Source organism: Poeciliopsis prolifica, unplaced genomic scaffold (genome assembly GCF_027474105.1).
Source record: "Poeciliopsis prolifica strain line A6 unplaced genomic scaffold, Auburn_PproV2 SCAFFOLD037, whole genome shotgun sequence".
Taxonomy (NCBI): Eukaryota; Metazoa; Chordata; class Actinopteri; order Cyprinodontiformes; family Poeciliidae; genus Poeciliopsis; species Poeciliopsis prolifica.
This window is the reverse complement of record NW_026562412.1, coordinates 5,365,297-5,389,624: the sequence shown is the minus strand read 5'-3', so window position 1 is coordinate 5,389,624 and position 24,328 is coordinate 5,365,297. Positions and strand designations below refer to the sequence as shown.

At 37.2% G+C, this 24,328-nt stretch overlaps 1 protein-coding gene across 5 annotated transcripts in view; it reads left to right on the top strand.

The window, feature by feature from the left end:
- Positions 1-666: 666 nt before the first annotated feature.
- Positions 667-24,328, top strand: part of itpk1b (inositol-tetrakisphosphate 1-kinase b) — a 37,299-nt gene continuing 13,637 nt past the window's right edge. For 3 of the 5 annotated variants that reach the window (XR_008607539.1, XM_055053357.1, XM_055053356.1), the window contains exons 1-5: positions 667-875; positions 1,252-1,417; positions 5,966-5,990; positions 17,465-17,590; positions 22,428-22,545. Coding sequence is in view for 4 of the 5 variants with exons in the window: in XM_055053357.1 (XP_054909332.1) it covers positions 1,323-1,417; positions 5,966-5,990; positions 17,465-17,590; positions 22,428-22,545 (364 nt within the window). In the remaining variant the exon portion in view is untranslated. Of the gene's footprint in view, positions 876-1,167; positions 1,418-5,965; positions 5,991-17,464; positions 17,591-22,427; positions 22,546-24,328 lie in introns of those variants that run through there. The other 2 variants (XM_055053359.1, XM_055053358.1) reach the window with 1 other exon arrangement.

Here is a 24,328-nt window from a genome sequence, read left to right as displayed (position 1 = left end):
ATGAACAAAATCAGGCAAAATAAAATCTTTCAAAACCAGTTTCTTTAAATAAAACAACTTATAAAACTTTAATAAAAACTGCAGGTGTGTGTCAAACTCCAGTCCTCATGGTTCAGAGCCCTGCAACCTTTTCATGAGCCTCTGCTGCACCTGATCAGAATAAACTGATCTACACCAGGAGGAGGTCATTAAGTCTTTTCAATTCCAATATTTTGTACCGGTGGAACATTTGAAAACTGCAGGACAGTTTTTACCCTAACCCTACCCCTAACCCTGGACGGGAGTTTGACACCTGTGATTCATTCAGTGGGTAAAAAATCTAGAAGTAAGAGTAGAAATACTTCAAAATAAAATTACTCAACTAAAAGTAAAAAGTACAGGGTAGTAAAAATACTTGAGTTTTTTTGCTTTTCCAAAAATGTTACTAAAGTAAAATGTAACTGAGTAAATTGTAACTAGTTACTACCCAACTCTGATTTTATGGACATGCAAAAAAAGGCCAGTTTGATGTTAGAAATATGACAGAGGAGTCTTTCTATGTATGAAACCAAACAAAACATTTTCAAACTAAAGAGGGGAATCTGGTTTGGTATTATTGGAGCAGGAGGACCCGGGGTGTTCGCGGTCAGCTCCCAGGGTTTTGTCATTTCCGTGCCGTCAGTGAAGGCAGCAGCAGGACCCAGGGTGTGTGCAGTCAGTCAAGCTGACAGAGGGAGACAGGGAGAGGGAAACACGGGCAACATCTGTGCTTGGTTCAGCTGTGTCCGTTTTCGGTTTCCTCGGGTCTCTCTGCGGTGGTCGGACCGGATCATGGACCGGTCTCTGAGCTAGTTCCCGAGGAAAACACGGACCGACCCCCGGAGCTAAACCTGCAGGTTGGTTAGCGGTGCTATCCTCCCGAACTGGTCTAGTCAGTTAGTTTCTCCGCTGGTTAGCATCTGGCTGTCAGCTGCGTGATCTTCTCAGGCAGCGAGGATGAGCATCTGAGGTTCGGATAAGCGGGTTTCAGCGTGGGGAAGCAGCTAGCTAAAGTTAGCTTCTCAGAGTCACAACAGCTAGCCTGCTAGCGTTAGCCGTTAGCAGCGGAGGGAGCGCGCGCGCGCGCACGCGCCGGACACCCAGCATATAAAAGCAGAAAGCTCCTCCTGCGTGGGTCGGAGTGTTAGGTCCACTCCTCCCGGGACTGGTTGTTGTTGGTTATCCCCGCCCGTGTGGCTGGCTGTCCGCTGACTTCCTGCCCCGTCCCCGCAGGTGGAGCCTCCATCATCCTCACCATCATCTCGGCCGGTTCCGCCCAGAGGAGCCCGAGCAGCGCAGCGAGGATGCAGACCTTCCTGAGGGGTCGCCGGGTGGGCTACTGGCTCAGCGAGAAGAAGATGAAGAAGCTCAACTTCCAGGCCTTCGCGGATCTCTGCAGGTTGGTGGTTCTGTTCGGGTGGTTTGGGTCTGACACCGGCTGGTGAGGCAGGAGGTTGGAACCAAGGAAAGTCTGGAAATCTTCACATGGTGGCATTTCATTTTTTGTTTAATTTTATTATCATTTTTATACTTTTTAAAAAGATTTTTTTTTATACCTGGTGGATTTTTATTTATTAAATTAATTATTTTTATTTTGCATTTTTTATTGTACTGGTTTATTTTTATTGTTAATATTTTACAAACATTTTATTTTTTTATTTGCATGTAGTGTAATTTTATTCATTTATTTTGCACTTTGGTTATTTTAGTTTTATTTTATTACATTTTTTACAGATTAAAGCACCTTATTTTACTACATGTTTTATTTATTTTTTACACATGGTGTGTTTATTTTGTTCTCATTTTTCAATTATTTAAATTTTTTGCATAGTGGTGTTTTATTTATTTTACTTTTTACACATGAAGAGTTTTGTTTATTTAGTTTCACTTAGTCATAGTTAATGTATAAATAAATTAATTTAGTTTTTCTTTTCACACAGCAAACTTATTCCAAGAATATCCCCAAAACTTTTGGTTTTCTGGCCTCTCTTACATTAAACCCAAAACTTTTTCTTTAACTTCCACTCTTATGAAGTTGTATTTTAATGTTTTTCCATATAAATGCCTGCAGATTGAGATCAGTCCATGATGAAATCCTTACTCTTTATTTTCCGTTGAATCCCTCCCAAAGCTTCTCCACCTTCACTCCGGTTCTCCTGTTGCATTTACAGCCACGTTTCTGATTTGTAAACAATTCCAACGTTGCAGCTTGGAGTTAAATCCATTACTTAAACTGCAGTATTCTGAAAGTCAGAAGGTAATATCCAGAAGGAAGCAACAGGAGGAGAGTTTCTTGTCGAGGCTTGATTCCTGTGCATTGTTAATGGACTTTCTGGAAAGTTTCCACCAGTGATGGTGCATTCACTGGTACAAAGAGCGCTGTGATTTTCTTTGATAAGTTCAACTGATAATAAGTTGGAATGAGGAACGGATGCTGCTGGCAGGGCAACCCCTCAATTATCTTCTGTCGCAAACATGGCTGAAGGGTTTTTGCTGCGGAGTTCCTAAAAACGAGACTGACTGCATTTTGTTTGACATGCAAAGCGGTATATTTCTCCGCTGGGGATGCTTCCTAAGCAGGTCGAGAGTGCTGAGTGTACTCTCACCTTTCCTGCAGTGGCGGTGTTGACCTGATTGTACCAGCTCAGATTATCTGAATGTAATCCAACAAAAACAATTTTAATCTCCTCATAAAACGCGCCACAAACACCTTCTGCCTTCATCCAAATCTCCCCTGCAGCAATGAGGAGTAACTACTACCTTTACCTGAGTAACTTTTTGGGAAAAATTTACTTTTAGGAGTGTTTTAAAATGTTGGATAAATTATGAAATATCACTACACACACCTGCAGTTTTATATTGAGAAAGTCTGATTTTGAAAAACTTTCTTCTGCCTGCTTTAATGCAGGCAAAATTGAGATTAATGGTACAATTTGTATGCACTCTTCTCAGTCTGCTGCCCGTAGACAGACTGAACAATGTTAGAAATGAATCTTTGTCTCTTCTGACCTAAAAACCGTGTTTGAAATGTTTCTGTCACCAGTTTAACTGCCGCCTCTCACTGAAACTCTTCTTCAGGTTCTTCGCGCTGAACTGAGAAAATTAAGCAACAACTTATCTGTAGGAGGAAGGAAATGACTCGACTGATAACAATCTGATGTTTGGATATATGCAGTCAGTTTTGTTTGTTTTTTAATCACAGGAAGATTTTCTAGTTTTAGTCCTTCTTGTCTTCGTCTTTTCTGGATCCTGTCTGTTGCAGCTGCAGATGAATCCTGCAGGTCAGGAGCAGCTGCCTGCTTTCTGTCTGTGGTGTTCGCCGCAGACCCGACGGCCTTCGGCGCAGCCGAGTCTGAATGTTTGATTAAAATGGTTCTAATCTTGACAAGGTCGCTGCGTTCTTCTTTAACAGGGTTGATGAGATTAAACCCGGTCAAACCTGCACACGTTAAATCACGACGGCGGCTGCAGGATGTAAACATTTAAACTTGTTTCTGTCAATAAAACACCAGATCACTGCAGGCGCTGACTAGGTACGCCATTATCCTCGCTCAAGGTTGAGGGTTGAGTAAATAAAGAGTTCGGTTTTCAAGTCAATATTCCATTTATTCAGTGGGAAACGTTTCCCTGCACTGCAAAAACACAAAATCTTACCAAATATTTTGGCCTAGTTTTTGACCAAATGTGTTAGTGCACTTAAAATGCAACAAAACCAACTTTTCAGCACGTTATAAGAGCTTGTTTTATGCCAATAATTCCTTAATATTGTTTAGAAAAGTGCTGGTTCTACTGGCAGATTATTTCATTTATAACAAGGGGAAAATGTCTTACAATAAACAAAATAATCTGCTAGTACTAAAACAAGCTCTGATAACTTGCTGAAAATTGACTTGAAAGTTAGTTTTGTCTTATTTTAAGTTAGTTACTTGGTAAAGTTTTATGTTTTTACAGTGTGTGTAATAAGTAATAAACCAGATCTGCAACCTGTTGAATAATATTTAGCTTAAAATAAGGAATGAACAAAAATAAAATATCTATAAAAATATAGAGATAATAAAAAATGTAGTTCAACAGTTTTTTTTATTGCATTTATAAATATACTAAAAAGTGCCAGTAATTCCATATTTTCTTATTAAATTGAAAACTTTGTTTAAATATTTTTTGTGTGACATGCCCATCTAAATAAAATTTTGGTTCTGCACAAATAATATATTTCCTACTTTAAATTTTATCAAAATTTATAAATTGTCTTTTTCCCCAAAAAAACAGACAAACTTGTGGGTCTAAATTAGTTTTATCGAAAATGGTTGTTTGGGTGGCTGTGGTAAACGTTTAGTCAAGTCTTCTCTGAAGAATTGTTTTAATTCAGCCATGTTGGAAAATTTTCCAGCGTGAACGCCTTTCTGTGTTGGAAAAATAAAATAAATTCACAGGTTTGGTGTTAATTAAAATCACACATGAGTAAGTTTATCTTGTCTCTAAAACATGATCCTCCAGCTACTTCCTGTTTCCTCTTCATAGTTTCTACCAGTGGTAACATCCAGTTGTTGGTCATGGGACTAATGAGATGCGAAAAGTGCTTCCTTTAATTGCGAGATAAACTCATTTCAATAGGGCCACATAAAACACACTTCATTCTTTCAACAAAACTTTTGGTCAAAAACTTAAAAAAAAAGAAAAAAGAAAATTGTGTTTCCATTCATTTTGAAATGTGAAATTTCGCAATTTTCTGGTCGATGAAAGAAGACGCTTTCTGAACCATTTAGCCTACTTTGTGTTGTCAGACAGGTTCTGCTTTGGTGATTATTTGAATCTACAGTAACCTGGATGTGAAACTGAACTCGTCTTTTCAAAATAAAACGTGGTTAATCAGATACTAAATGATTTGACAACAGGGAAACTAATGTTTCACATGTGGCCATGTTGGTTTAAGTAAACTACATGATCTTAAAACATGTTTGATGATCTGAAACGTTTATGTGACGGTAAAAAGCAGAAACGGAGTAAATACTTTTTGTGACGGGAGACTTTTCTCCCTCTGCCTCTTTAACAAAGCATCAGAGCGAAGTCATCTCCATATCTGAGGTGGGTTGAAACTGCGGCTCCATTCACTCCACATGAAACCCGCCAGCTGCAGGATTAAATATCTGCATTGTTGCAAAGCTGTGAATGGCCATGCTGCTGTTACCATGGCGCTGTAAATCAAGCCGGACTGGCTGAGCCGAACCGAGGCTCAACCTGTTTTCAGTTCCTCTCACCTGCAAATGCGTGAGCTACGGAAACAACTTATTGATTCATGAGTTGATATAAAATTGATTGATCAACTGACAATTAATTTATAGGCGACCATTTTCTTAAAAACTTGTTTTCTCTTCAATCAAGAGGAACGAGCATTTCTGTCAGAAAAATTGTACTGTTAAGTGGCACTACTTCAACATTTTTACACAAGGAAAAGTAAAAAGTAGCCGTCCAAGAAATTATTCAAACGAGTGAAAAAGTATTTGGTAAAACGTCTGCGGAAGTCCTGAATAACTGATCAAATTATCATTAAAAAATTACATCACAAGAAAAAAATATAAAGTTAAGTGAAAATTTTGGGATTTTAAGCACAATAATACATATAAGGAGCAAAAAATAATAAAGTCAAGACATAGAAAATGTTTCCAAATCAGTTTTTTCTCAACAGAAAACTTATAAAACTAACAGAAACTGCAGGTGTGTCTGAAGGCAGGCCCGGCGGCATTGGGGGGAACTGGGGGACCATTGCCCGCCCACAGAATCTTTGACATGAATATTTATTAATTAATGTACTTGATGTATCATTCAGTTAGTAACTTTTATTGGCTTTATATGACATTGATATTTATATGTGAGACATAATAACGGTAATAAATTATATTTGACTCATTTTAGAATAAAACTGACTTTTTGTTTTTCTTTTTTTCAGAAAAAGGGGAATAGAAGTCGTGCAGGTACGTGATCCTCATCGTTTTATTCAGCTTTTATTTTTTTTGCATGATTTAATTGATGATGTGATTCTGCTGTGTAAGCAGCACCTCATAATGTGTCAAAACATCAATTCTTCAAACTGTTGACAGATTATCACCACTAATATTGGCGTTGAAAGGACTTATGCTCTTTATCTATTAAATATTTTGCAGTGATTAGATTCTGGTAAACTGATGGTAGTAAAGAATGAAGTTATGAATGATTAGCTGCAGAGGAACCCCGACTCGTATCTTCATTCTTTTCTTCTTGAGGGAGTTTGGACTTTCCTCCATTGTTTGCATCCCTTCCTGAAAGTTATTTTCTTCTTCTTGCTGTTGCGATTATATAAAAGGACATATGAAGTTCTGGGAACGCTCCCAAAGTAAGCAGTGCCTTTTTTCCAAGTCTCCTGTGGGAGACTGCGGGTCCGAAACTCGGACGATGGGAGACTGATGTTTAATCTACCTGCTGTCCACCGAATCCATTGTCTTTACTACAGATCTGCAACCTGCTTCTGACCTTCTGAATGTAATAAAACATAAACAAAAATTTAATATAAATGTAGTTTTTTTTTTAATGCAGTTTAGCCGTTTTAAATTTTTTAATTGCATTTCCGCAAAAGAATGAAACCATAAAGTAGCAGAAATGTATGCAGATCTATTTTACTACTTATTAGATGGAAAACGTCGTGCTTTTAAAAAAAATATTATATAGAACTGAAGTATTTCACTAGATTAATCGTGATTAATCGATTAATCATTAACGGCAGTGTGCAGACTCTGGTTAGTAAAAAAAAAGCTGAATGTGCAGCAATTAATCCAAAACTGTAACAAATAAATATACATTCTGCTTTTAAGATAAAAAACAACTTTTGTCTGTAAATATGTTGATATGTAAACAGGTTTTACTGAAGTGGTACAGTTTTACCTTCACCTGGTTCAAACTCTGGGTAGAAAAACTCATTAAAAACATTTAGCTACTGAATTACCAATCGGTAAAAGAAAAAAATAGACAACAGATCAGTCCAAAGCACAAAGGACAAATATTAGAAGTATTTTTTAGTTGCAGATGCATCTTTTGCTATAAATAATCAAGTGTTCAATGAAGAAATATTTTATATTAGGAAATAAATGTTTTTCTTATTTAAAAATTGAATTTATTTGCATATAAACATTATATAAAATAGGCTTAAGTGATTAAAATTCATTTTGAAAATGGATTACTCATTAGTGAAATAATCATTAGTATCACAGGTATTTCTAAAAGACCTAAATATTTCCTGTATTGTTTTGTCATGACTATCTAAACAAAGCTTTGTGTTTAAATAAGGCGCGTCTTTGCCTCCATTCGTCAGGCCTGAAGGTTTGTGTGTCAGAAACATTTCCCGACAGAGACAGTTTGTGTCGCCGCCGGGTTACTGGAGTAAGAGCAGGATGTTTACTGCAGATAAAACCCGTTTCTGCTTTGCTCATTCCCGTTTCATTTGGAGCTTTAGAGACGGCCGGTTTCACAGCTGCTGCGTTGACAGCCTTCAGAGGAAGCTGGTAGGAGATGATTTGTCTCTTTCAGGCTAATCAGCTGGCCTTGTCCCTGGAGAGAGACAGACCAGCTGACCCTGGCGGTGACGGCTCGATCCTGGAACCATAAGCAAACCATGGAAAAATAAAGCCCAAAGCAGCTCGTTTACCATCTTTGTGTTTGGTTTTAACCCAAAAAACATAATAAACACCGTTTGTTGCTTTTAGACTGTTTTTGCTCCGCTAATTTAATCGACGTAAGAAGAAAATAATCATCAGCTGAGACAGAAATAAACCCAAAAAAATGAATCCGGAAGGGAAAGGTTTGCAGTTGAGATAATTTATCTCACTTGTTAATATTAATCAGCAATCAATTATTCTGACGATTAATCAGTTTAATCTGAGTAAAATAATTTCATTAAACCACTTAAGCTCATTCTATACTAATACTAGAAACACTTTTAAAACATGCTTTTCAATTATATTTTGAATATTAGCATATTTTTATTTCTTAAATAAAAGAATAAACATTTATTGCCTAAACAACATATCACTCCTGTCGTGAGTGCTTGATCACTCGCAGCATCTGCATCTACAAAAAAAAAGTTCTTTTGTAATCAATTTGTGAAACGTTCAGCCGTGTTTGCTAGACTTAAACATCAACGCAGTCGCTAATCTGTTGACTGCTTTTGAATTAAGCAACAAATAATTGGATAGAAAATATATTTTTTACAGAATTTGAATAAGACGAAGCTGAAACTATGTAACTTGAGGACTTCTGGGAATAGCATATATTCAAACAAAGGTATTAATCTTAAATGTAAAATGCGCAAATATTTAGTGCAGTTTTGGCTTAATTATGGCTCTAATTATGTTGTTGCTTTCATTAAGTGGTCTTTATTTGAGTCTGTTATTGATTATTATCAATAACAGACTCAAATATTATTATTTAAATGATCGATTAATCAAAATTAATTGTTTCAGTTCTATACAGATCTCCAGTTATTTTGGACTGTCCGTGTTTGCAGATGGTTTCATGTTCTCTGTAAAACAATTTACAGGCAAAGGTTTCTTGTTTTGTATAATTTTGGCTTAATTACTGCTCTGAGTATGTTATCAGCAAATGGCCTTTTGAGGCCGTATACTCCTGGTACAGATTACTCGATTACTAAATTACATGCTGATTGATTAATCATGATTAATCTCATTAATCGTTTCAGTATTATATGTATTATCCAGCAGGTTTTATTGCTCCGGGGTGTCGCTTGTGGGTATGGTCTGTGGGTAAATCTGGCTTCCCCGGGGATCTCATTTTGTGTTTCCATTTCCAGTGTGGGAAAGCCGTCCACTTTGAGCCCCTCAAGACCGACACAGATAGAAAAAAAAAAAAAAAAAAGTTCTGGATGACTATTGGAAACACTCAGATCTTCCTGTTGCTTTCTACTTGCGTTTGCGTTTGTTGTTTCTGCCGCTGCAGCTCCTGAGCGCGTGGATCTATCCGTCATCCACACATCAGCCGTTCGGTATGTCAGAGCTGATGAGATTAACTGTGCCGGCTTTGATCCGATATTCACTCACAGAGAGAGGACTCTTTATTGTTTCAGTCTGAGGAAAGTCATTGAGTTTGCCTCCATCTTTACTCTAAGTGCTGAGGAAAGCATGGAGGTGGAAAAACAAAGTCTGTCAGGTCAAACAGTGATGATCTCTGACCGGGTGGTTTCTGGCTTCTGAGAGGATTTTTCTTTGTTGAGAATCAGGTGATTAGAGCCATTTGTCACTAAGACTTCATCATATATTGTATTGCAGTATTGATGTCTCCAACAATGGCAAACAAAATAATTCAAGACTAGAAAATACTGCAGGAATACAATACTTTCTATGCCATGTCGGCCTGTTGCAACTAGCAATTAATGACATTGATAAATGAAAACCAACTCAATAATTTTCATTAGCATGATTTATTGTTTTTCTTTCGTTTCTTTCTACCAAAAACTGGATAGTAAAAGTTTTCATTTTGGTGCTTTGGTCTCATCTCGCCCTTTTTTGAAGAATTTTTTGAAGGAGGCCACTCCAAAAGCAGGAAGTGGACCATTATGCAGGGCATTCTGGGTAAATACAACCAAAACAAATGTGAGAGTCTGGAGTTAGTGGGAGAAATGTTTTGTGGCCTTTTACCAAAAATAAAAGAGAAACCCTACAGCCTCTAAAATCTGACGCCACTCCATTTCTGTTTACATTTTGCGAAGAAAGAAGTTGTCCTGTGACATGCAGCCTTACTCATCACTGCACAGTGACTCACTGAAACACTTCAGGCCTGGTTTGTTGTGGATTTAAACCAAGTGGAGCAGAACCTTTTCCTATTAATATTTAGAGGATAACATAGTTTGCTTGTGGTGCATCAGAGCTCGCTTTAACCTGCTACTGATCCAGTTTTTACTCTGAGCTTCATCACCATCACAGAGCTTCTTCCTGCTGGACTGTGGAGTATTGAAGAGATCCCATTAGCCTAATGAGATCCCAGCTTCCTGGAGGATTTATGGTTTCAGGGGAAATCCTTCATTCCACTGTCATGTTCTCGTATTTCCACCAGACTCTAAAACCTTGATTTTCAAATTGAGTGTAATTTTATTTTTATCTGAGAAGGAGAAGACCACTTAGCACCAGTCCAGTCAGATGTCTGCTTTGTGGTTTTCCTAGAAACAGAATTTAAACTGAGATAAACAACTGAAATTTGTCACTTTCACAGTGGCGGGCACCGCAGACTAAAAAATTTGTTGCACTTACCCTGAAGCACAAATAAACATTAGTTCTGCTAAAGCGCTACACCAACTAATTGTTTAGTTTCTACTTAACAATTTAAGTAGAAACTAAATTGTTATGGCAACATGGTTTTTACGGAGGTTAATGCTAAAACACTGTACACAATGTTGTGTTGCCTAACATTGGTATAGCATAGCATTATTGTGCTATACCAAACAGAATTCAGTGGAACGCTAATGCGCTATACTGACAGTTTTTACAGAGGCTAACGCTAAAACACTACAACACAGTATTTATCAGAAGTTAACACAAACTGTCATATCAACTATATATAGTGGAAGCAAAAGTGCTAAACCAACACAGCTTTCAGAAGAAGCTAATTCTAAATGTTATGCTGACATGGGGTTTATATGAACACAATAAAAGAAGCTAAAGTGCTATTCCAACACAGTTTTAGGAAGGCTAATGCTAAAGTTCTGCACAAACACTGTTTAGCAGAAGCTAACGCTAAACATTATAGCAACACTGTATTAAGAAAAATTAATGCTAACGTGCAATAGCAACTAGGTTTCTATGGAGGCTAACGCAAAAGCGCTACACCAACACAATATTTGTCGAAAGCTAATGCTAAAGCACTAGCTCAAATAATATTTTTCTTGATAGACTACAACTTTTGATCAGCAAGATATTGTATTTGTTTATTTCTTCTTGAAGGTGTCTGTTGCCTCATTCCACACACAAAATCAGCTTGTTTTAGCAACCAGAAAAAGCTCAGGGATGCTCGTTTGAGGAGGTCTGGAAAGGCTGTAGTCTTCCTCTCTGGGCACAGCTCAGCCCCACAGCGGCTTTTCGTCAAAACTGGAAATATATGGAGCCCTGACCTCCCCTCTCCCACTGCCATTCGCCTGTTTTCTGTTCTGTCCATCAGAACCAAGGCCCAGCTCTGCTTTTTATTCCCACTGGGACACGCTAAGACGTCATTGGACGTTTCTGCTTTCAGCATTTAGCCGGACTTTTCTGCTGAGCTTCAGCATGAACTCTAAAGCGGGGTCAATTTGTCTACGAAATGTGTCTGCGAGCGGGTGATGACCCCCTCCCCACTGCTGCACAGGCCTGTTTTCATGGAGAGGCCAGACCCTGGACGGACCCTCTGTGTTGTGTAAGCGGGAGATTAAAAGCCGTGCCTCGGTGGAATTAGAGATTCGGGTCCAGCAGGCCTCATCACTCTGACATTGCTGGCTAAACAGAAAGCAAAAGCACGTCATGGCAAGTCATCACCGAAACAGCTGGCCTCAGACACCCAGGAACAGAATCCCACTGATTTCCAGGAGCAGAAAGGAAATTAAATGCCTTCTTTTAAAGCATGATAACTTTTGGTCCCAACAAACTCAATAAGTTGTTTACATTCCCGCTTTATTTGCAGTTTTTCTGGGAGATAGTGTTTTTTATTTTATGCACAAATATTCTGCCATATATTTTCAATTATCACAAAGAGTAGAAAGATAAAAAATCTAGAAAACAAAACTACTCCGTTGTGTTTTCTCTAGTACTGCAACTACCAATTATTTTAGTAATCAATTATTTTAGCAGTCAATTATTTTGATGATTAATCAATTAGTCAGATCATTTTTTACACATTTCAATAATCTGATCATTGCCATTAATCTGATTAATTGTTTCAGCCCTAATTTGCTCTATCTAATAAAATGTTTCTTCTCTTTTGTGTGCAATGGCAGGTTTCTATTTACCTTTAATTTTGATGTATTTTCCCACCAAGAGACAATAAAAGATGTTTCTGTTTCTGCACTAATTTAATGCAGTGGTGAGAAAAGGTGTTTCAGCGAACTGGAGGAAAACATGTGGATGCATTTTAAGGCCACATATCAAACTCGGTTTCCAAATGCAAATAAATCTTCACATACCTTCAATTTTGTAAACAGCTCCTGTTGTCTGATGAAACTAAAGTGGAACATTTGGATCATGATGATCACTGTTACATTTGGAGAAAAAACATGGATGCTTGTAAAAAGATAACTGATGTATGTGGGTGGTGGCATCATGCTGTGGGAGACACTTCAAAGAATGTAATGTGGAAATATTGAAGAATCATCTGAAGACATCAGCCAGGAAGTTTTTCCGCACATTGATCTTCCAAATGACAATGACTATGAAGTGTCTTCAGAATAATCGAGGGAATGTTTAGGCGTGACGATCGTAAATCTCTGAGTTCAAATCTAGAAAGTAATCTGGATATGTGAGTGAGGCGGCCTACAAACCGCATGCAGTTACTCAGTTCAGTCAAGAGGAATGAGAAAAACTCCAGCAAACTAAAGTGAGAAGGTTAAGAAAAGAAACCCCAAAACATTTAACCTTTTCTGAGGAAACGTACATAACATCTGAATAAAGACATTTATAAATAAATCTCTGACATATTCTTTCTGTCATTGTGAGATTTTATCGAATCCAAATAATTTTGATGATTTTAGCAGACCTAAAACAAGAAGTTTGGTCTGATTTAATTGAGATTAAAAAAAAAAAATTCAAAGAATGTTTGAAACTTCTGGTTTCAACTATAAATATTAGACAAGAAAAAACCAAAAGGCAGTTTTTAAATTAATTTAATTTAAATTTATTTAAAATCTGATTTTGAAGGATGAAGAAACTGTTTCCTAAGTTTAAGGATGAGGCTACTAATGATAGATAATCGTGATTAATCGATTATTGAAATAATTGTCAACTAATTAGGAACCGATTACTTGTTAACTGGACTTTATAGATTCAAAAGAATGCCATTTGCAGATAATTGTCAAAACTGTACAAAAAATATATACATTTTAGAGCTGCAACTGATTATTTTGGTGATCAATTATTTTATCAATTAAAATTCTGGTTCGAACTGTAAATATTAGACAAGAAACAAACCAAATGCAGTGTTTAGATGCAGACAAATTGAAATTTGATTTTGAATGATGTAAAAACTGGACCAAATAAAACGATTAATCCAATTAGTCATGATGGATCAATTATTGAAATAATTGTCAAATAATTTAGTCATCAATTAATCATTAACTGGAGTTTACAAATGAAAAAAAAATCTATTTGCAAAAAGAACAACATACTTGGAGCAGTAATAATTCCAAAACTGTACAAAAAATACATTTTTTAGCGACAACTAGTGATTATTTTAGTAATCAATTATTCTATTGATTAAACGGATAATCAAAATAAAATAAATTGATGTAATTTTTTATTTTATTTTACCACTTAAGCATTTTTTATGCACATTTAGAAGTTTTATTTTCATTTCTGCAGCTTCTCGATACTCTGGTGTCGAGTTGAGATAAATAATGTTGGAAGCTTCATGCTGAATGTTGTCCGTTCAGCACAAATCAATGTATCTGTAGAGACAGAAAAGTGCTGACTGGGTTCAACAAGGAGGAGCTTTATGATCTGATATGTAATCATTTATTTAGTTGTTATGCAACTTATGTTTGTCCAGGTTCTCCTGTTTAATTGTAATATTTGGTGCTTACTGCATTGTTTTACTGTATTTGGCGACTTCCCCAGTATAAGTTGGCTTCAGGGTTAAATGCCCCATTAAGGTTTGTTTGTCACTGACTGACATAATAACTTCAGTATATCTGTGAGTTTCTGCAACAGTTGTCTGCATGCTACTTTGGCCCGCCGGCGTGTTTCTGCAGGCAGAGGGAACGAAACCGAACACCTTTGAAACAGAAAGAAACCACAAGATAATGTAACATAATAAGCAGTCTGGGAAATTGGGTCAGCGTAAAACTGTTCGGACATGTCTGCTCGTGTTGAAACATAACCCACTGATTAGATTTTAAAGAAAAATTTACGACAATAACGCGTTTAGTAACAAATGTTCTCTGGGTTTTCTGTTGCTACAATTAATCAGGCGTACATTAAAGCTACGCTATGCTGCATTTTGACAATAAAAGCTGACTGTTCTTATATAAAAAGGAATGATGATTTATTCTAATGTGTTGAATCTTGCATAAAATAAAGTAAAGGGTTTAAATAAAAAATCATCAGATGTGACTATTTATTCGATTAATCATCAGAATAATCAAAAATAATTGTTAGTTGCACCCATAAACTGCAAATGTTTTGTACGGTTTTGACTGCTATGTTGTTCTTTTATAAAATATTTTTTATCTGTATATGACAGTTAGCATTTAATTGATTACTAAATTAGTTGACAGTTATTTTAATTTTAGATTAATCACAATTAATCGTTGCATACCTTAGCCCAATTTCCAGTTTTTACTTTCTACAAAGTCAGATTTCAGTTGACATTAAGACATTTTAAACAAGGACAATGTGGAAAAATGTTAATAAAAGATTCCTCGCGGCAGATTTAGTTTAAGCTAGTTTCTATCTGTTATCAAGTGAGATAACGAAACAGTCAGACGTTACAAAACATATGTTGAAAGTCTCCATACACCCCAGATATACAGTTACTGTACACAGCGATTGAAGAATCACTTTGCAGCCTTTCAGTCTCGGGTCGGACTCTGACTGTAATCAGTCACCTATCCCTCACACCTCTCACAATCATTAACCAGCGCTGGCTGTGCTTGTCCCTAAGCCAACTGGAACTTTACAGGTTTACAGCTCTTTCATTGATCCACACCTGTGTGACAAAGGTGTATTCACCATCAGCTGACTCAGAGTCAGAACGGGACAAAGAACAGCCGGGTTCTGCTGCTCTCTGGCCTGTTTGCACAGGTGTGGCTCCGTTGTTCTCGTTCGCTAATGATCCGCCGGGCCTCCTAGCTGATTATGTGCAGTTGCATAAATAAACTAGCTTACTTTCTGTGAACTCCCAGTTTTCTGAGGCGTACGTAAAACAAACTTTAGTTAGGGAGACTCCAGTTATGCATCAGCGGAGGCCTCAGCCTGTCCTTCCTGTTTCTACGTGTGTTACATAACGTGTGCTTCCTATTCCCTCGGTTTGTTAAATCTGCCTCTCCTGGTGTACTGCTTCTTCACTGCTTGGTGTGTTCAGGCAGCCTTTCTGCACTGCTCGGCTTCATGGGAATGCTAATGAGGTGTTTTCTTGTTTCCTTTGAATAAGCCCTGTAGGATCAGCCAGAGGGTGGCTGGGAGGCTTTTAACAGATAGTTATAGAAACAGCTGTAGCATATTTACAGCTCTGCGATTCATACTTTCTAGACTTAAAATACAACAAGTAAACATGTCTTATGAAACAGGTGATCAGGTTAAAGACAAACTGACACTGCAGGAATGTTTGTTTTGGATTTTAAAGTAGAAATGCAAAAATATTTGCAGGTTTTACAAAGAGGGTGAGATACTTTTCAAACTTGTTTGCTCTAGTTGCAATCCCTCCATTTTTGGTTTCAGAATTCTTTGAAAACCTGGATTATTTTTATTATTAATTTTTTTCCACCATTGCACTCCTCGGGGGCCGAGGCGGCCATCTTGTTTGACAAACATCTTTTACAGCTTCTTTTTAATTGGACTTTGCATTCAAATCAGCTCTGTGATAAAATATAAGGCAAGGATTTATTTTAATTTTTTTAGTAGAATAAAGTCAATATGTTGCAAGAATGCATTTGCACAAATATGAGAATAAAGTCACATGATTATAAAGTTGAAATAATACGAGTTTACTAATATCAACAGAATAAAGTCATTATAATAAGCAGAATGAAGTTGTAATTCTATGAGAACACTAACATAAAAAATTACATTATTTATCCAAGTTTTAATTAAAACCACCTTTCTTATAAATGTACTTTTAATTTTAAGACTCTTCTGGTAAAATCACATCTTTATTCTGCTAATATATTGACTATATTCTTGTCATTAAACAAATTCTCAAATTACAAAAATTGTTTTTTTTAAATATATTTCTTGTCATTTATATATTTGTCAGAAAATAAATCTATTACAATTGGAAGTCAATTGTATGAAAACAAGCTGATATTTTATTTTTAAGCTATTTTGCCCTTGTTGCAGCTTCTACTCCCAGTAATCTCTCCTGCTGGTTTTACTTGTTCATCACTGGAGGCTTTATGACGTTAGGAAGAAGCTGCATTTTAGATATTAATTCCAAATACTATAATGATGATGAAATTAGTTACATTTATTCCACACTTCCTTCCCTTGTGTCCTCCCACCGCTCTTTCTGACGTCAGATTTATCTCGGCTGTGGGCAGAAAAGCCAGTTAAAGCTGTGAAATGTCAATAATGTTGATATAACAGACATTTGATACTTAAATTCAGTTTTATATTCATATTTACTGCGATGCATTAACTGCAGCCTGATGAAGACTTGCTGCTTCAGTCTCGGTCCTGGTTGGCGTTGGCTCGTTCCTCAACACCGTGTCTGATGGAAACTGTATAAATATCAGCACAGCTTTAAAAAAAAAAAATCTGCTATTTCTGCTGAAAAGGTTTTGAGTTTTGCTCTTCGCTCCAGACTCCCACAATCCCTCCTTCATGTTCCCAGTTTCTGCAGAAGAACGATGTATAGGTGGTCAAATCTAACCAGTGTAACTGGAGGATGCTTCATGAGAAACAATGAAAATAAATCAATTCTACTGACTGAATTAATCAATTTATACTAGTGCTGCAATTAACAATTATTTTAGTGAGCGATTATGTTATCAGTTATTCTGACATTTAATCGGATAAAAAATAATTTTGTGTATTTATAAATGAACAAATAATTAAAATAATTGAAATAAGAAAATAAATGACGATTAATTTGATATTCTGTGCCAGTATTAGAATACCTTAAAACGTGCACATAAACAATTCAATTTCTTTTATAAATAAGTAAACATTTCATTGTCTAAAATGTAACATGACATTATTTCAGTTGAATAATAATAAAACTCTTTACAGATGAATATTTTTTAATCTTAAATGCAAAATGTCCACATTTTTTGCATAATATTGTCAAAACTTGTTCTTTTGTTTTGTTTTTTATTTAGCAAAGGGCCTCAAAAAAACTATTAGTTTTTGAGTTGATGATACTTCAGTAATCGATTAATCGGGATTAATCGATTGAACTCTACTAAATGGTTTCAGTTTGTTTCTTAGTCCTAAACGCAACACCTTTTGAAAGTAGCAGCTTGGAGGACTTGTTTTGATCAGAGGTGTTTGTTTGTGTTTTGTTCCGCCTTCAGCTGGACCTCAGCCAGCCTCTGGAGGACCAGGGTCCGCTGGACCTCATCATCCACAAACTGACCGACCTCATTCTGGAAGCGGACCAGAACGATTCACAAGCCGTGCTGCAGGTCCAGAGAGTACAGGTATTTCTAGAAAAAAAACAGGAAATTTGCTAGAAAAAAAATGTTTAGAAAAACAAAGTAGAAAATTTGTGAATTTCAAATGTCAAATTTCTTTTAGATTTTTTGGAGGAAATTTACACCTTTTTTCTTTCTACACTTATACACTTCCATAAAAATCCCTTTCAGGTTTTGGATTTACAATAAATATCGAGTTACTTTATTTGCTTGATTTTGGGTTTGGATTTTTGGCCCAGTTTGCAAAACGTTTGGACTCCTCTGTGATAAAGATCTTAATTTGATAAAATTATTACTTTTTTCATGTAACTGGCTGTGACTGCATGGATCAGCTTTCATAGCACCATAAATAAAAATAACGTGTTGAAAAACATTTCCATGATAAACAGGCTTCTTCAGGATGCCACTTACTTAAGAAAGTGTTATTTATATCGCTCTATTTTACACATTTCATCAGATTTTGAATTTGCTGATATTTATTGATTTGTGGAGCAAACGGTATGATTTGAGATGTTATTTTTGTAATTTTCTCTGCTGTCAGTTTTCTTTTTTTATCACTAATTCAAATTTAATGTGGCAGGATACGAACATTTTCACAATAAAACAATGCGATACATTCCCACCCCTTTCCAAAGAATCAGTTCTTCTGAGGCTGTGAACACTCCGATTATATAACACTGTGCTTTAACTGAGCCATTATAAATCCAAACAACTCAGCCCAGTATGTGGCGACCTCTAAGGGTCATGAGACCCGGCAGCAGTCAGAGAGATTTGCTGCCGGTCCGTATCTGTATTCTGTTTGTTGCCAGAGACAGTAAACGTTTATGAGGTTCATATTTTCATCTGAAACTGGTCCCAGTTCAGGGAATCAGGAACGTCATCGGCTGAACTTCGGCACCTGGAAATCCGAGGTGAGGATCCTCCCACGGGGAAGCGATCTGCTGCTGTTTGTGTTTGTGAAGCTGGCAGAGCAGCAGATGGTGTGAAATGAATTTATTGCTCTGACTTTGACCCGGTCACTCCGGCGGATTCATAGAAACTGGGATGGTGATCGGCGGCATGTTAATGGTTCTCCTGATGCTGGGGCGCGGCATTCTGTAGTTCTGGTACAAGTGGTACTCAAGGAGAATATAAAGCTTAGTTATGCCCAAATAGCCAAATAAGGCATAACATTATGACCACTGACAGGTAAATATCATAAATCAACTCTCCATCATGGCACCTGCTAGTCGGTGGGATATTTATCCTTCCTTTAACAGATTAGGATAGATCTCTAACATTGTTATGTTAATTAAAGTTTTTGCACAAAATAATCCTTACATTATAAGATTTTAGTCTGGTCAGGTTTGCTTATTTTGCCACTTTAAATCTAAAGCTACTGCTGGCCACGCCCTGCAACTCAGCATTTACACTCACATGTGAAAATGGCTGCCAACTCATGCGCAAATATACAACTGTACAACTTTGAAAAGCATTAGTTGAACCTCCAGCACAACTAACAAGAGTGCAGCAAGTGGTTTCTGGATGAAAAGTCAACAACAAAACGCTTGTCAATGCCCAAGTCTGTGTTATTTGATTCAACATTTTTTCTGCGCTCATTTATAGGTTATTTATTGAAGAATATATTGCATGTGATTGCTTATTTATTTATATGTTTATATCTAGTCATTTAGAGCTATTCCCTCTTTATTATTCACTCTTAGGTATATATATAGTTTACAAACTTTCTATTTATCACCTAAGATGAAATAGCTTTCAACAAACAAGCAATTTCCCCTTGGGGATCAATAAGGTCTATTCTATTCTATTCAGCAGTAAAACCAGTTGACCAGACTTCTGGAACTGTGCTGTTGAATATGAGTCGCATTTTGGTAAAATAAAAAACCCCCAAAACATAGCCATAATGTTTTGACTCATCTGAGTAGATTTTGTTAAAAGGTATTTCTGAGAGCAGAACAGGTCGAGTTAAACGAATTCTGGGTTTCCTCTGTGTTTACAGATCTCTGTGAATTATAAGCTCCTTCCTTCTTATTATGCTGCTGTTATGCTAATGAATCTTTGTGCTGCAGAGGAAGAAGCATTCCTCTCTGTTACAGCTCTTTAGTTGAAACAAAATGTCATGCTTGGTTCCTCTGCGGTGACTCAGAGGTTAGAGCTGCGCTCCGTGTTGCAAAATAAATGCAGAATATTTCTCTGGAGCTGGTGGAAGAACCGAACCCGGTCTCTACAAACAGTAACTGTGTTCTGGTGGATTTACAGCCTGAAGTAAAACCAACCCATTTGGAGTCAGTTGATGTAAATGCAGAAATATGCCTGGATGTATTTTATGTGTTAGACTGATCTCCAGTGAGGAGATTTGCTCCAGAACAGAGCAACATGTGCAGGCCTCTCCTACGCCCACGCTGACATACGTCTGGCTGCTTCTCTCCTGCAGCACCTGCTGAAGAGCCTTTTCTCCCCCTCTGCTCTCCTCTGTTTTTCTTCTGAGTCTCAGAAGAAAATAGAAGGTCTGATGAGTTTCAGCGTCTTGGACTTGTATGGCATTAGGGCTGAAACGATTCATCGTGTTGAATTGATGATTGAAATAATTGTGGACGAGTTTAATAATTGATTAATAGTTAACTGGAATCAAAAAGAACAACGCGTTCAGAGTAGTAATTAGGCCAAAATTGTACAAAATATATTCACATTTTCAAGCTTTCTCACTGAAAACTTACTAAGTTTGGTGATTCATTCATCATGCTTTTGAGTCATGTTTAAATTTGACAGGAAATTTAAAAATATCACTTGATAATCATGTGTTATTGAAAGATTGGAAGATTAATACCTGAACACCGATTATACAGTCTGAAAAAATGGAAGCATTAAAAAAAAAAAAAACTTATTTAACAATGCTTAGCCTGGTGGGGGAACAAGTATAGCCTGGAGGCCCGCCAGGCTTATAATACACTGGGGGAAACCCTGCATTTTACATTTGAGATAAAAAACACAACAAAAAAACAGGTTTTTACCAAGATCTCCTCAAGTGGTACAGTTTTAGCTTCACCTCGTTCAAACCCTGTAAAAAAAATCTTTTAAACAAAGAAAAAAGAAATGGCACATTCTGCAGATTTTTTATTTAAATCTATATTATGTTAGACATACATGAAAGGATGCTGATAAACTCAAGGTCCTTATTTAAATAAGAAAATAAACATTTTATTGCCTAAAATTCAATAATATGGCATTGCTTTAGCTACTTTTGGCTTAATTATTATAATAATTATTAATTATATGTTGTTCTTTCAATAAAGGGCCTTTTTAAAGACCGTATACTCCAGAGAACGGTTAATCTTTTAGTAAATTAGTTGACAATTATTTCAATAACCGATTAATCACGACTAACCCGATTAATCGTTTCCGCCCCAATATAGATTCTGAGGTCCCACCAAGCAGACGGATCTGTTGAACACGGAGGGGGGGTTGTTGGGTGTGGAGAGAGTTTGCAGAGTCACAAACTGACGGCAGGAGTGGAGAAAGAGCGTGTGGTTATGTAAAGCAGGCGACCTCATGCTGACCGAGCAGCCGGCAGACAGACACGCAGTGATGTAACCGCCACAGAGCCGCCGGCGAGCATCGAGCGATGCGCCGAGCGCAGACCGAGCCGCGGCCACGCTCTGGTTTGGCTTTGTGGGGACGGAGACGTGTGAACGGAAAGTCGGCTCGTGGTTTTTGCTTGTGGTAGAAAAGCAAATCGGCAGCAGGTTGGGGACGGAGTAGTGAAAACATTGGAGGTGAACAAACATGAAATGTTAAGACTTCAAGTAAAAGTCGAAAATTATAGTTTTCAGGATTCAGAAACCTCCTGTTCTCTCGACAACTTTAATTACAATTCTCTTCAAATCCCTGAAAATGTTTGAATTTCAAATTGGCGTTTTCAAGGTTTGGAAAGTGCTTGAATTCTGTTTGAAGTCCTTGACAGTGTTGGTCGTTTTTGTAATAAAGTGTAATCTAACGATGGATTTAAGAAATAAATTTGAGAACATTCTTTACATTTGAAACAAGATCATTTCATACAACGAATAAAAAGCCTTTTTCTCATTCTGAAGTTAAGTCGGATCATTTTTTAAATTTTAGGTCAGTTAAAATTACCAAAATTATTCACATTTGCTAAATGTCAGAAAACTTGGCACGTTTTAGAGATTTTTTGTAACTTTCTTTATATGCATTTAATTTGAAAAGAAGGTATTTTAACATGATTTGTTTGAATTAGTTCAGTGTAATAAATATTTGTTTTTTCCTAATGGCTCAATGACTTATTGATAATTGAAATTGTTGGTGTGTAAGTGAGAGACATTTCAAAACTTTACATTTTGTGATATTTGTGATAATTGCTTGTTTGTTGATATATTTTTGTGATATTTTTGTTTACCCTGAATGTAAAATAGAGTAATAAATGATGCCAGAGGAACGTGAAACTGTCTTATTTTAGTTTATTTGCTTCGTTTTTATCTCCAAAGTGTGGTGCTCAGAAGATTTAAAGAGCTACCTTGAAAATGCTTGAGTTTTACTGTGGGAAAAGTGTTTAAACCTGACCGTAACCAGGCTGTCATGAGTCTTCGTTCACTGCCATTTTCTTATCCGGTTATCTAGAGAACATCGAAGCACACAGAGAGGAGCTGCAAACTCGTCATGGTCATAAAACTTGTCAATCATCGGTTTAGGAAGAATTTCTGTGACGTGGTCTTACGGCATGAACATTAGCCCCTGCCACTATACTTTAAAACCTGATTCTCTTGGATCACAAATGTTTTAAAAACCTGTAAATGAGCCCAGATGTTTTTATTTCCATCTCCGTTTACAGGACTACATTGACGCACACCCTGAGACCATCGTCCTGGACCCTCTCCCTGCCATCCGAACCCTGCTGGACCGCTGCAAGTCTTACCAGCTCGTCCACAGGATAGAAAAGTGTATGCAAGGTCAGAGCGCTGCTGATTGGCGGAAGAATCGTTTGTTGCTGCATAATCAGGACGGAAGAGAGAGTTTTGTTGAATTGTTGGACAAGTAAATTATTTTAAGGAATTAAGGAAGGAGGAGCATGTTGGATTTGATCAAGTTTTTCCTTTACAGAGGGATTGTAATTTTGCAGTTTCATAATCAATCAATCATAATCAATCAATCATAATCAATCACATTGCCTGTCTGGTTAAAGTCAGAATTATTTTTTTTGGGGGGGAAATATGTGTGTATATATATATATATATATATATATATAATGGTGGGAGATATTTATTTAGATTCTTCTGACTTCAGATTTAAACATTTGTTCACGTTTTCTTACCGTGTGGCAAAACCGTGTGATTTGTTTTGGTTTTTGTGGAATTTTTTCTGGTATGCTTTTGTGACAGAACTGGGAGAACTGGTGTGACTGGGTCAGATTTTTCGTTCCAGAGTGCATTTCCAAATTTGGCTTTTCATGTTGCCTCTGGATTTGCTTGAGCCGACATCTTCACAAGGTTTTCTGAAGATGTCCGCTTTCCTTTAATTAACATAACAATGTTAGAGATCTGTGCGGTTCTGGATCGGAGTTCAGTGAAATTGTTGAATATTACATCTACTGATATTTATCACATGGGCTTTTCAGTTGGTGTCCATCAGTGAAGGAAATTTGTTTCCCAGTTTCTGTCCTCTGTTAAACCAAAACATTTCTGTTCCTGTGGATTCGTGCAGAGTTTGCTGTTAAAACCCCGTCCCTTCTGGCTCGGTTTCTGCTTTTTAATTCCGAACCCATAACTCCTCTCCTTGTTTACATGAGAACCTCTGAAGTTGTAAACTGGGCTCGGAGTCGTTCGTTTCCCGATCAGCCCATAAAGTGTGTTTTAGCCTGCGGGTCGCTGACGACAGGGGCCACATTCCCCGGTGGGAAATCGCATCCCGTCACCTCCGTATAAGGCAGGGAGTGTAAACCTTTAAATAATTGGTTGAGAGCAAGGGGCTGCTGGCTGGAGTCGGAGCATTGGATCGGCAGGTCGGATGTGTCTCAGTGTTCCTAAAATAGAAGCAGGAGGAGAAGAAGATGAGGAGCCGTTTCTTTGTTGTTTTTTCTCTCTGTCTAAACAGAAACAGCAATGGCTTGTTTCATAACGGAGCCGAGCTGCACCGTTCTGTCTCACTGTCGCCGGCTGGTTTCAGTGGATCACAGCCATGTCAGAGGATTTTGGTCGTTATGTTTGTGATGAACTGGGCTTGAACTGGGTTCTGGAGTCCTTAAGCGGCTGCCCTGGCAACCCAGGCCTAAAAGGAGGATTCCCTCATCTCCAGAGGGAAGCAGTCGTCAACAATCGTCAATTTAATGGCTTATTACATTAAAACCGGGTCCAATCAGTTAACTAATAGCGTCTGTTACATATTACTTTATCGTTGTGGCTGACCGCCATCCAGCAGATGGCGCTGCTGGTCATCATGAAGGAGCTGAACGTTGATGTAAAGATGGTGGCTAAAGACGCTAAAGAGAAACGGTGTGAGATGAAAAATACACCAGAAGCGGTTTTGTTTGGAAACACTCAAGAAGCTCCTTACTGTAAATTTGAACTTAATAGCGTTTAAAGTTTCCTCGCCGAGCCAGAGAAGGTTCCTGTTTATGTTTCCTCTTACAACTGTAATGTTTGTAGCTTAGAAATAACATTTACAATTAAAACTATTGGCTATAGTCTCAGAACTACTCTAGTTTTTATATATAATAAAACAAATATTCAATATTAA